At 46.8% G+C, this 12,404-nt stretch overlaps 1 protein-coding gene and 1 pseudogene across 4 annotated transcripts in view; both read right to left on the reverse strand.

Moving 5' to 3' along the window:
- Nucleotides 1–4,432: 4,432 nt before the first annotated feature.
- Nucleotides 4,433–9,590, reverse strand: LOC307114131 (small ribosomal subunit protein uS15m-like; annotated as a pseudogene). The gene is made up of 2 exons: nt 9,524–9,590; nt 4,433–5,051 (listed from the first exon to the last, which is right to left on the reverse strand). The product of its transcript is annotated as a small ribosomal subunit protein uS15m-like (transcript).
- Nucleotides 7,910–12,404, reverse strand: part of CPNE3 (copine 3) — a 50,366-nt gene continuing 45,871 nt past the window's right edge. For all 3 annotated transcript variants that reach the window (XM_079795899.1, XM_079795900.1, XM_079795901.1), the window contains exon 17: nt 7,910–10,384. In XM_079795899.1, coding sequence (XP_079652025.1) covers nt 10,271–10,384 — 114 coding nt within the window. In that variant the 3' untranslated portion in view covers nt 7,910–10,270. The remainder of the gene's footprint in view (nt 10,385–12,404) is intronic.

Below are 12,404 nucleotides of genomic sequence, written 5' to 3' on the forward strand. Positions count from 1 at the left end.
TTTCTCTGACTGACTTTTTCACTTAGTATGATCCTCTCCAGGTTCCTCCATGCTGTCACAAGGGGTAAGAGATTCTTCTTTTTTACAGCTGAATAGTATTCCATGGTATAAATATAGCACAGTTTTTTATCCACTCATCTACTGATGGACACTTGGACTATTTCCAGATCTTAGCTATTGTAAATTTTGCTGCTATGAACATAAGGGTGCATACATTCTTTCTGATTGGTGTTTTGGTTTTCTTATGATATATTCCTAGAAGTGGGAATGCTGGGTCAAATGGCAGTTAGCTGTTGGTATTTTAATGGGATTGCATTGAATCTGTAGATTCCCTTGGGTAGTATGGACATTTTAGTGATGTGGATTCTACCAATCCATGAACACAGTATATTCTTCCACTTGTTTATATCTTCTTCTATCTCTCTCTCTTTTTTTAATGTCCTGTAGTTTTTGGAGTACAGGTATTTTATATCCGTGGTTAAGTTTATTCCTAAGTATCTTAATGTTTTTGTTAGAATGATAAATGGTATTGCTTTTTTAGTTTCTCTTTCTGAGAATTCATTACCCGTGTGTAAAAAATTCATCAATATTTGGGTGTGGATTTTGTATCCTGCTACATTGCCAAATTCATTTATTAAATCTAGTAGCTTTTTTGGTGGAGTCTTTAGGTTGTTCTATGTACAATATCACGTCATCTGTGAATAATGACAGTTTTACTTATTCCTTTCCAATTTGGATGCCTTTATATGTTCTTCTTGTCGGAATGCTGTGGCTAGGAGTTCCATACTATCTGTATATCTATAATAATAAAAGCGTAATATGCTAGTTAGACTGGATGTTCTTCCAGATGTCCTTCCGTGTAGAGGGCCGCCTGGGAAGGCACATGGGCATTTCTTTTAATTGTTGCCAGCTGAGTCCGAGACGACTGGCAGAGCCATGTCTAGGATACACATTTCCCCAAGATGGGGAGCAGGAGGCTTGGGTTTCCCCGGCAATGGAGGAAGCCAAGCTTTCCACACACCTTGGCAAGCCCAGGCCTCCACTCAAGGCTACAAAGTTTCAAATACAAAAGATAAATAAATCCCAACAAAAATGGCTGCAGCCACCCAGCAAGTAGGAGGCTTGGCTCTGCTCCAGGGTACAAAATTTCAATTATAGAAGATAAATAAATCCCAGATACCAGGGTCTCCGCTTGGGTCACCGGGGGACATGGCCAGCCTGCAAACCACCACAAGCCCCTCACCCAGGCCGCCCATGCCCCAAGGGAACCCCCACCCTGATCCGGGACACCCTTCAGGGCAAACCAGCTGGCCCCCACCCATGCACCAGGCCTCTATCCTATCTAATAAAAGAGTAATATGCAAATTGACCATCACTCCAACACAAAAATGGCTGCCCCCATGTGGACACAAGATGGCCACCACAAGATGGCCAGCAGGGGAGGCCAGTTGGGAGGGACCAGGCCTGCAAGGGAGGGCAGTTGTGGGCGATCAGGCCTGCAGGGAAGGGAAGTTGGGGGGACCCAGGCCTACAGGGGAAGGAAGTTAGGGGTGACCAGGCATGCAGGGGAGGGCAGTTAGGGGTGACCAGGCCTACAGTGGAGGGCAGTTAGGGGTAAACAGGCTGGCAGGGGAGCGGTTAGGCATCAATCAGGCTGGCAGGGGAGTGGTTAGGGGTAATCAGGCTGGCAAGCAGAAGCAGTTAGGGGCAATCAGGAAGGCAGGCAGGCGAGCAGTTGGGAGTCAGCAGTCCTGGATTGTGAAAGGGTGCAGGCTTGGCTGAGGGACACACACCCCATGCACGAATTTCATGCACCTGGCCTCTAGTGTATATATAAAACCCTAATAAGCAAATAGACTTAATGGAGAAACAACCAAACAAATGGTCGCTATGTCGTGCACTGACCACCAGGTAGTGCGTGTGGAACATGGCGGGCATCGGCAGCAGGCGGCAGAGCATGGAACACGGCAGGTGTTGGCTATGGCAGAATGGTGGAGCAGGTGAGTGGGGGTGCCAGACCAAGGCAGGGCGCTGGGCAAGTGGCGGCTGCTGGCCCTGATAACCCCTGAGGGTTTCTTCGCCTCCCCCTGCTCCTGAGGGGCAATCAGAGCAGCAGCCGCCACTCGCACCCGCTGATAGTGCCAGCCCCACTCACACCAGCTGCTGGCGCCAGCCACAGTCACTCCTTGCTGTCAGCGGGTGCAAGTGGAGCCAATGCTGTCAGTGTGTGGGAGCAGTGGTGGCGGGAGTGGGGCAGCCTGCAGACAGGGAACCGGGGGTTTTGGCAGGAGGGACCGGGCGGGGGCGTGGAGGATGGTCTGTTACCCATCCCTATGCTCACTGCAGCCTCACGGCCCACAGTTCCTTTCAAGTTGCACGAATTCATGCACTAGGTCCCTAGTGTTGAATAAGAGTGGTGAAAGCAGACATCCCTGTCTTGTTCCTGTTCTTAGGGGAAATGGTTTTAGTTTTTGCCAATTGAGTATGATGTTCACTCTATGTTTGTCATGTGGCCTGTATCATGTTGAGATATGCTCCCTCTATTCCCACTTTGCTAAGAGTTTTTATCAAAAATGGGTGTTGGATTTTGTTGAATGCTTTTTCTGCATCTATTGTCATGATCATGTGGTTTTTATCTTTCAATTTGTTTATGTGATGTATCACATTTATTGACTTGCAAATATTGTACCAGCCTTGCATCCCTAGAATAAATCCCACATGGTTATGGTGTATAAACTTTTTAATATATTGCTGGGTCTGATTTTGCTAATATTTTGTTGAGGATTTCAGCATCTATGTTCATCAGGGATATTGGCTGTAATTCTCTTTGTAGTGTCTTTATCTGGTTTTAGAATTGGGATAATGCTGGCCTGGTAAAAAGCGCTTGGAAGTATTCCTTCCTCAGATTTTTTGGAATAGTTTGAGGAGTATAAGTTTTAGTTCTTCTTTGAATATTTGATAAAACTCAACTGTGAAACCATCAAGATCTGGGCTTTTGTTTGTTGGGAGTTTTTTTTATTGCTGATTCTATTTCATCAGTTGTTATTTGCCCATTCAGGTTTTCTGATTCAGTTTTGGAAGATTGTATTTTTCTAGGAATTTGTCCATTTTTCCCAGGTTGTCCAGTTTGTTGGCATAAAGTATTTCCTTAAGATCATTTGTATTTCTGTGGTGTCAGTGGTAACTTCTCTGCTTTCATTCTGATTTTATTTGCGTCCTCTCTGTTTCTTGATGAATCTGGCTAATGGTTTATCAATCTTATTTATCCTTTCAAATAATCAGCTCTTGGTTTCATTGATTTTTTGTATTATTTTTTAGTCTCTATATCATTTATTTCTTCTCTAATCTTTATTATTCCTTCCTCCTACTTACTCTGGACTTTTCTTGTTGTTCTCTTTCTAGTTCTTTAAGTTGTAGGGTTAAATAATTTTATTGTTGATTAAGGTAGGCCTGTAGTACGATGAACAGTGCCCTCTCAGGACTGCTTTTGCTGTGTCCAGAAATTTTGGGTTGTTGTGTATTTATTTTTATTTGTTTCCAGGAAGCTTTCTATTTATTTCTTGATCTTACTGGTAATAATATGCTATTTTACCTTCATGTATTTGAATATTTTTGGGTGTTTTTACTGTAGTTGATTTCCAATGTCATTCTCCTGTGATCTGAGAAGACGCTTGATATGATTTCAATTTTCTTGAACTTGTAGAAATTTGTTTTGTGTATTAACATGTAGTCTATCTTTGCGAATCCTCCATATTGTACTTGAGAAGAATGTATATTCTGCATTTCTGCGGTGAAATGCTCTATAAATGTCAATTAAACCCATCCAATCTAGTGTGTGCTTTAGAGTCACTGCTTCCTTGTTAATTTTTTGTCTGGAAGATCTATCCTGTGAAGTCAGGAGGTGTTAAAGTCCCCAACTATGACTATTGTTCTCTCTCCTCTCTCCTCTCTCTCTCTCTCTCTCTCTCTCTCTCTCTCTCTCTCTCTCTGTAATGTCTCAATGACATTGTAGTTGGTTTTATGGATGTTTAATTCTGTATGCCTAGGTTTCACATATATATATGATCCTCTATTGGGAGCACATGTTTACCAGGGTTTTATCTTCTTGTTGGATCCATCCCTTTATTATTTTATGGTGACCTTTGTTATCTCCTGTGATGGCCTTCATTTTGAAGTCTATTTTGTCAAATATGAGTATTGCTATTCCAGCTTATTTTTCTTTTCCATTTGCATGGAAAATTTTTTCCAGCTCTTCATTCTCATGCTGTGTCATTTGTTCTGAGGTGGGTCTCTTGTAGACAGCATATAGTTGGGTCATATTGATAGGTACTTATTTATTGCCATTTTAATTCTGTATGCCTAGGTTTCTCTCTATTTCTTCTTCTCATTACAGCAGTCCCTTTACCATTTTAATTTTTAACTTGAACAAAATTTATTGGTTTTCTTTGATTGCCTCTGGTTCAGCTTTGGAAGAGCTTATTGGGTTCATCTGGTGTTGTTTCTGGGCTGCTGCTGTTTTTAAGGCCCTTTTTTGCTTCAACTTTTGAGCCTCCTGGTAAACCCGAATGCACAAAGCCTTCTTTGTCACCCAGCGGTAGTGGACTTTTCAGTAGTATAGAGGGGAGAAGATGGACTCAATTCCCAGGTCCTTGCACGTCTTCTCAATGACATTGTAGTTGGTTTTATGGATGTTTTTGAGCATGTTTTGCCTCTGGTCAATGCTCATCATCAGATAGCGCTTGAGAGCTTTGTCCTTTCAATGTTTCTGCCTGTGTTCTTCATAATTGCAGATCTTGACAGTCAAGGCAACAATTCAAGCCTCGAGGGAGCTGATGTCCTCAGGGTTTGCCACAACCTTGTTCATCAATTGTTCTTTCTTGATTTTTAGCTTCTCCTTCTGATTCCCCATTTCCAAACACAAGAGTCTTTTCATGACATCATCAACTTTCACAATTTCAGGGACGTTCTGGTAATCTTTGAGGAGCATGGACGGGGCAGGTCATCTTCTTGGCTGGGCCAGACTGGTTTCTGGACAGCATATCCATGGATGACTGGGAGGAGACCCTCCTCCACTGTGTCCTCCACCTCTGATGAACCCTTTCCCTGCTCCCTTTACTATTTTTTGTAATGCTGGCTTGGTGGTGATGAACTCTTTAGCCTTTTTTTTTTCTGGGAAGCTCTTTATTTCACCATTTTGAGTGATAGCCTTGCTGGATATAGTAATCTTGGTTTCAGATCCTTGCTTTCCATTACTGTAGAATTTCTGATAAGAAATCAGGTGTCAGCCTTATGGGAGTTCCATTGTAGGTAACAGTTTACTTTTCTCTTGATGCCTTTAAGATTCCCTTTGTCTTTAATTTTTGGCATTTTAATTATGATGTCTGTGCATGGGGCTGTTTGGGTTCTTCTTGCTTGGGACTCTGTGCCTCCTGAACTTGTGTGTCTTTTTCCTTCACCAGGTTAGGGAAGTTTTCTGCTATTATTTCTTCAAACACATTCTCTATCCCTTTCTCCCTGTCTACCTCTTTTGGTTCACCTACTATTCAAACATTTTTACATATAATGTTGTCACACAGCTCCCTTAAGCTGTCCTCCTGTTTTTTAATTGTTTTTTCTTTTCAGTTCTCTGATTGATTTTTTTCTACCCTGTCTTCTAATTCACTGATTTAATCCTTAGCTTCCCCTAATCTGCTGTGTATTCCTTCCAATGTGTTCTTTATTTGTTCATTCTTTATTTTTCTTTTCTTAGTTAGTTACTATATATCTTCTCATGCTGTTGAGCATCTTTACCATCATTATTCTCAACTCTAAGTCAGGTGAATTTCTTATCTCTGTTTCATTCATCTCTTCTTCTGTAGAATTCTCTTGTTCTTTCATTTTGGGGGTCGTTTCTTTTCTTTTGGCTGCCTGTTTGGGTTTGTGACTATGTATTAGGTAGATCTGCTATGCCGCTCAATCTCTAGTGCAATACAGTGTCAAACACTGTTTCTGACTAATTAGATCAGGCAAAGACTCAAAGCCTCCAGAGACCACCTCTGTCTGCAGATTGATTGGATTCAGTCTAGAATAGCCCTCAGACAATTGTCCACAAGTGTTGTGAGAGTTTTTCCAATAGGGTGGGTCAACTGTCTTCCCCCAGGCACCACTTAGTTAGCAAATGCCTACATGAGAAAAATGACCTTTGCAGTGTAAGGGAATGACTCAGCACAGGAAACTGAAGGTGTCTGCCTTCTTTGTTCTAACCCCAGCAACCCTAATCTTGGCTTCTTCTCACACAGCTCCAGTCCACTTTGCCTCCCTCTCCCGGAGCACAGGTGGGTTGCTGCACAGGGAATTTTGTGCACTGGCTCTTTAAGAGTGTGCCTGCATTTCTAGCCATCTCTCCCTGGCAGACAGCAACCTTGCCACTTTTCACAGCCAGTTCTGGTGCTCTCAGTTCTGTGATATCTAGTCACAGCTGAGATATCTCTCCAGAACTTCAGTTGCTGTCTGTGGGAACCTGGCGAGCCCTTTCATGCCTCCACCCCTACCAGTCTCTGTGCGGTCTCCACTTTCAGTCCTTGGTTATCAGGGTTCATTCCAGCAAGTCTTCAGTTGATTTTTCAGGAAGTTTTTCTGTATTTTAGTTGTAATACCAGTTTCGTCCTGTGAGTGTGTCCATGCAGCATCCACTTACTCTGCCACCATTTTTTCATCTCCCCAGGTGTTCCTCATAAAGGGCCAGCAACATGAACTGAACTTACAAGGTAGCACCTTCTCTGAGTTCCAGCACCAGGGTGAGGCTCTTGGGTACCCAGACACATAAGAGGAACTGGATGGTGTCCCATCAGGGCAGGAACTTGGGGGGGTGGCTTCCTTACAGACAAAGGTGCTCACAGGGATCATTGTTTCTGTGCTAGGACTTCCTGAGGTACAATTTTAAATATGGGGCTGTGACACTCACGAGGACCTGTAGGAGTGAGGGACTGGGGCTGCCAAGTGATGCAAACAATATGCAGGAGGGGCCAGGAGTATGCCAGGCACCTCCCCTCAGAGCAAAGAAGCCACGTAGCTGGAGCTGCAGGGCCAGCCCGAGAAGGCAGAAGTCTGGAGGAGGAGAAAGGGCACATGGAAAAGATGGCAGCATTCGTGGATTGAAGGTGCTGGTGGACAATGATTGGTGATTGGCGGGAGCTGTCGAGAACTAGAGGGAGTAAGCTGGAAAATGGAATATGAGTTGTTAGTGAGAGACCGGGAACTTGAAGTTGAGATTCAAGGGGCATGTTAGAGATAACGTGGAGGTCCAGGGCATGACCTCGGGGTGGGCTGAGGAGAGGTGAGGAACAAGATTATCACCAGGATGAATCGAGTGTGTATGATCTGATGATAGAGTCAAAGCTGGAGGTTCTCAGAGGCAAATGCTACTTCGAAGAGAAGGGGGCACTTACCGCCTCCATGCCCAGTGGAGGTAGTAAGTGCATTCAGTGGCATCCATGACCCTTAGCCCAAGTCTGGGCTCCCTTTTGAGTCCCAGAGGGCCCAAGATGTGACCCCACCACCCTAATAAGATGTGAGCAGTGCCTGGCTGGTGTGGATCAGTGTTTGAGCTGGTGTGGCTCAGTGGTATGAACCAGAAGGTCACTGGTTTGATTTAGGTCAGGGCACAGGCGCAGCTTGATCCCCAGTAGGGGTGTGTAGGAGGCAGCCAATCGATGATTCTCTCATCGATATTTCTCTCTCTCTCTTCCTCTCTGAAATCAATAAAAATATATTTTAAAAAAAGAAAAGAAAAAGGACATGAGCAGTAAACTGATAACCCTTCCCTTACTGCACCAATTTGAATGCAGTCAATTTCTTTTAAATTAACAAACCCCACAAAATAACATCCCCCAAACTCTTTTATTCCACAAAATATGGAGCACAGGCCATCTAATATACTACATTCACTTTATTTCAAACTTTTCTACTGGTTTTGATAACATTTAGAGAATAAGAACGAAAACAAGGCACTGTTGTAGCACATTGAGAAATAACTTTATCCAAAGGGCATTCATGTGGAAGATATACTCAACATTAGTTCATATATTCCTAACTTACACATTTGTTGTAAGGATGACACCCAAAAGGCACAAGAGTTCTCGCAGTCACAGCCAGACTTCTTGGATTAAATTCTCCACGTGATTATCAGCTGCATGCAGGGGAGACGGATGAAGATGGGTTTCCAGGAAACACAGCGGGTGAAGGGGTGTGACCATTGACTCAGTTACAGTGTCTCTAAATGCACTTTGAGAACTAGTGGCACTGGAATGAATGGTGGCACAATGGGCAAAGGCAGCATCCTATATAATAAAAGCCTAATATGTAAATCGACTGAATGGCAGAACAACCAGTCGCTATGATGCCCACTGACCACCATGGGGCAGACACTCAATGCAGGAGCTGCCCCCAGCCCGCAGACCCCTGGCCAGCCAAGGCGGGTGCCAGTGGGGGCCCCCAGATCACCCTGCTGGTCGGCCCACAGATAGGCCCTGATCGCCAGCCAAGCCTAGGGACTCTACCCAGACATGAATTTTGTGCATCGGGCCTCTAGTTTAATATAAAACAAGTCACACGCGATGAGGTGACATGTAGGAATTGTAAGGACTTTATAAAGTAATTTAGAAATTGTAACAGCTTTTATTCAAAACTGCAAAAAGGTATCCATTACCCTAATTTACTGGAATCATAGTTCTTATCAAAAACAGCATCTAGTGATGAAACTGGTCAAGAATGAATAATAAAAATAAAAAAATAAGAATAATAAAAATCTAATTTTAAAAGGAAACATTCTGTTTAAAACCAGAATATGAAATTGTGAGCCCCAAGGCAGCTGGCCATGGTGTGAGGATTGTGATCAGCGTGGAACCAATGAGCCCTCACGCTGGTGACCCCAGCGCCCCCTGCAGGTGGTGCTGGTGCTGCAGGAGAAACTTAAGGGTCCGGGAGTTAAGAGGGGCCATGTGGGTTCTAAAGGAAACAAAGCCAGCAACATCTCTGTGCTGTTTCCAAGCACACGGAGCTGCAACCAGAACACGGACAGGGCTGCTCCCTGCTGGGGGTCATGTCCTCCAACATGTCTGAGAACCGGGCACGTGCAATCCTGGGCACACAGGTCCTTGGAATGCTGCCAAACCTATTCTGATGGGACCATGTTTGCTAAGCAATATGTCCTAAAGGGTAAAAACCAGGGGAAAATTCTACTCTTTAAAAAGCACACATGAAATACCTTAATCAATAAAGAAATTAAAGATTGAAAAAAAAATAAAAAAATAAAACGGGATGGGATGAGGACCAATGTGAAAAAAAAAGCATGTAAAGTCCACTATATCCAAAGGCAGAGCTAGATTTTTTTTTTTTTAAGTTACAACAGGTTTTATGCTTAATACAGTACAGCCTGGGCTTAGTACATAGCACATAGAAATGTGATTTTGATTATCATGAGTTTAAAAATCAGACTAAAAATGTTACTCAAAAAAAAGGGAAAAATGTCTAAGTGAATACGTACAAATCAGCATAAGGGGCCTCAGCAAGCAAGGTCTGGCACCATCCCTCCCGATGGCGCCGCGGCCCATCCGCACGAGGAATGGAGTGCTGGTTTGGTCCCACGGCTCCCAACAGAGCAGCTCAGTGCTTTCCCTCCCAGGAAAACGCTCCAACAACGGGGAATCCAGGACAAGCCATGGCGCACACATGCAGACCGGGGCTCGCGGACAGCATCCGCAGGCAGAGCGGTCTGGGCGGTGACATGCACAGCTGCTGGCGCGAGGCTCAGGCCACCGGCTGTGCCAGAGGGACGGTGTGCGGCCTGTCACTCAGCGCCTGCAGCAGGCCCGCCGGAATGCGCCGAGATTAGCCCTGGAGAAGCACTGAACCGTTACAGGAACAGCTCAGTGTCATCTGCTCTGAGGAGCCTTGTCACTGAGGTGGGGCTTGCTGCACAGAAACCTGGAATCACACAGCCCAACAGGCTCCATTCCTCCTACTGGGAACCACTGGAAATGGCAGCTCCTCCTATGAAGGTACAGTCACATCAACAAACCACGTTCCTCGGGAGTGTCTCCTCCAGACAGCCTCACTGCAGCCCCTGGGTCAGAAGCAACCACTGAATTGATTGGTAAAGATTAACTTAGCACTTTTCCTCCAGAAAGTATAAAAAACGCTTTAAGTAGAAAGAACCCGTAGAGAACTAGGTTACAGCATGAATGCCGGGTGACAGTAAGCGCCGGGGCTGGTCATGGTCGGGAGGCAGCCTTCACTTGGTGGTGGCAGGGTTCTGGGGGGGAAGCAGCTTGTAGGTGTTGAAGTAGCCCACCACCTGCTGGGGGATCTCAGCCAGGACACACTGGGCCAGCGCCTCCTTGGGAGCCTGGAGAACACAACCAGTGACTTCATGAGCAACCACATTTTCACTGCCCCCCCCCCCACCTTAGTTAATCCTCATCCAAGGATATATTTCCCATTGATTTTTAGAGTGGAAAGGAGGGAAAGAGGGGGAGAGAGAGAGAAACATTGATATGAGAGAGACACATCGATTGGTTGCCTCCTGCATGCACCCCAACCAGGGCCAGGGATCAAACCTGCAACCCAAGTATGTGCCCTTGACAGGGAATTGAACCCGAGACTCTTTGGTGCACGGGCAACACTAACCACTGAATGACTCCAGCCAGGGCTTAGCTATCCTATCCAATAAAAGAGTAATATGCAAATTGACCATCACTCCAAGAAACAAGATGGCCACCCCCATGTGGTCAAAGATGGCTGCCCCCATGTGGACACAAGATGGCCACCACAAGATGGCTAGCAGGGGAGGGAAGTTGGGAGGGATCAGGCCTGCAGGGGAGGGCAGTTTGGGGAGACCAGACCAGCAGAGGAGGGCTGTTGGGGGTGACCAGGTCGGCAAGGAGGGCACTTAGGGGTGACTGAGCCAGCAGGGGGGGCAGTTAGGGGTGACCAGGATGGCAGGGGAGGGCAGTTAAGGGCAATCGGGCTGGTCGGGGAGCAGTTAGGCGTTGATCAGGCTGGCAGGGGAGTGGTTAGGGGAGATCAGGCTGGCAGGCAGAAGAAGTTAGGGGCAATCAGGCAGATGCAGGTGAGCAGCTGGGAGCCAGCAGTCCTGCATTGTGAGAGGGATGTCCAACTGCCCAGTGGGATCGGGCCTAAACGGGCAGTCGGACATCCTTCAAGGGGTCCCAGATTGGAGAGGGTGCAGGCTGGGCTGAGGGACAACTCCCGCCCCTGTGCACGAATTTTGTGCACTGGCCTCTAGTCCTTTGATAAAGACCAGGATTCCACACAGTCCCACCCCTGTGCCTGCATCCAGTCTAGGGTCAGTCTGACAGCAGGGGATGAGCTGAGGGTGCTGACCCCCGCCCGGCATGCAATGATTCTTGTTGTCCTTAACTTTCAATGCTGGTCTTTTATTCACTCACTATTCATTTTTTTGGCTTCTTATTTAGAAGTAATTATAGATTCACAGGAAGTTGCAAAAATAATAGACATCCCATGTATATTTCACCCAGTTCCCTCCAAAGGTAATGGCTCTGTAACAGCGGGACAATATCAAAACCAGGACAGCGACACCATCCAGTGCACAGCCCTTACTGAGTCTCCAGTGTCACGTGTGCGCGCGCACGCGTGTGTGTGTGTGTGTGTGTGTGTGTGCGTGTTTGTGTGCACGCGCACATGTACACAGCTCTGTGTGATCACAAGATACACAGCTGTCTCATCACCACAAAGACCCCCATGGATTGCTCCTTAACTGCACACCGGCCAGGTCCTGCCCCTGTCGCTGGGCAGGGGATGGAACAGCCACTCGGGGAAGTTCACAGGCTTTTGCTAACTGAACACGCAGCTGCACTTCTGTGTACTTCCCCCAACACGCATTCACACAAGCCTGTGCGTGATGTTAACAGCAGCTGGTGTGCACCAGGCACGACTGGAAGCAGCTGCAGGTGCCCTCAAACCACGTGCCCACAGCACGGAGCCCCGCTCAGCGGCACAGAGCCCCTCTTAGCGGCACAGAGATCCGCTCAGCAGCACAGAGACCAGCTCAGCAGCACAGAGACCAGCTCAGCGGCAAGGAGACCCGCCCAGCGGCACGGAGCCCCGCTCAGCGGCACGGAGCCCCGCTCAGCACGGAGCCCCGCTCAGCGGCACTGAGACCCGCCCAGCGGCACGGAGACCCGCTCAGCGGCACGGAGCCCCGCTCAGCGGCACGGAGCCCCGCTCAGCACAGAGACCCACTCAGCGGCACGGAGACCCGCTCAGCACAGAGACCCACTCAGCGGCACTGAGACCCGCTCAGCGGCACGGAGCCCCGCTCAGCACGGAGCCCCGCTCAGCGGCACTGAGACCCGCTCAGCGGCACGGAGCCCCGCTCAGCACGG

The sequence above is a fragment of the Cnephaeus nilssonii genome (genome assembly GCF_951640355.1).
Source record: "Cnephaeus nilssonii genome assembly, chromosome: 18".
Classification (NCBI taxonomy): domain Eukaryota; kingdom Metazoa; phylum Chordata; class Mammalia; order Chiroptera; family Vespertilionidae; genus Cnephaeus; species Cnephaeus nilssonii.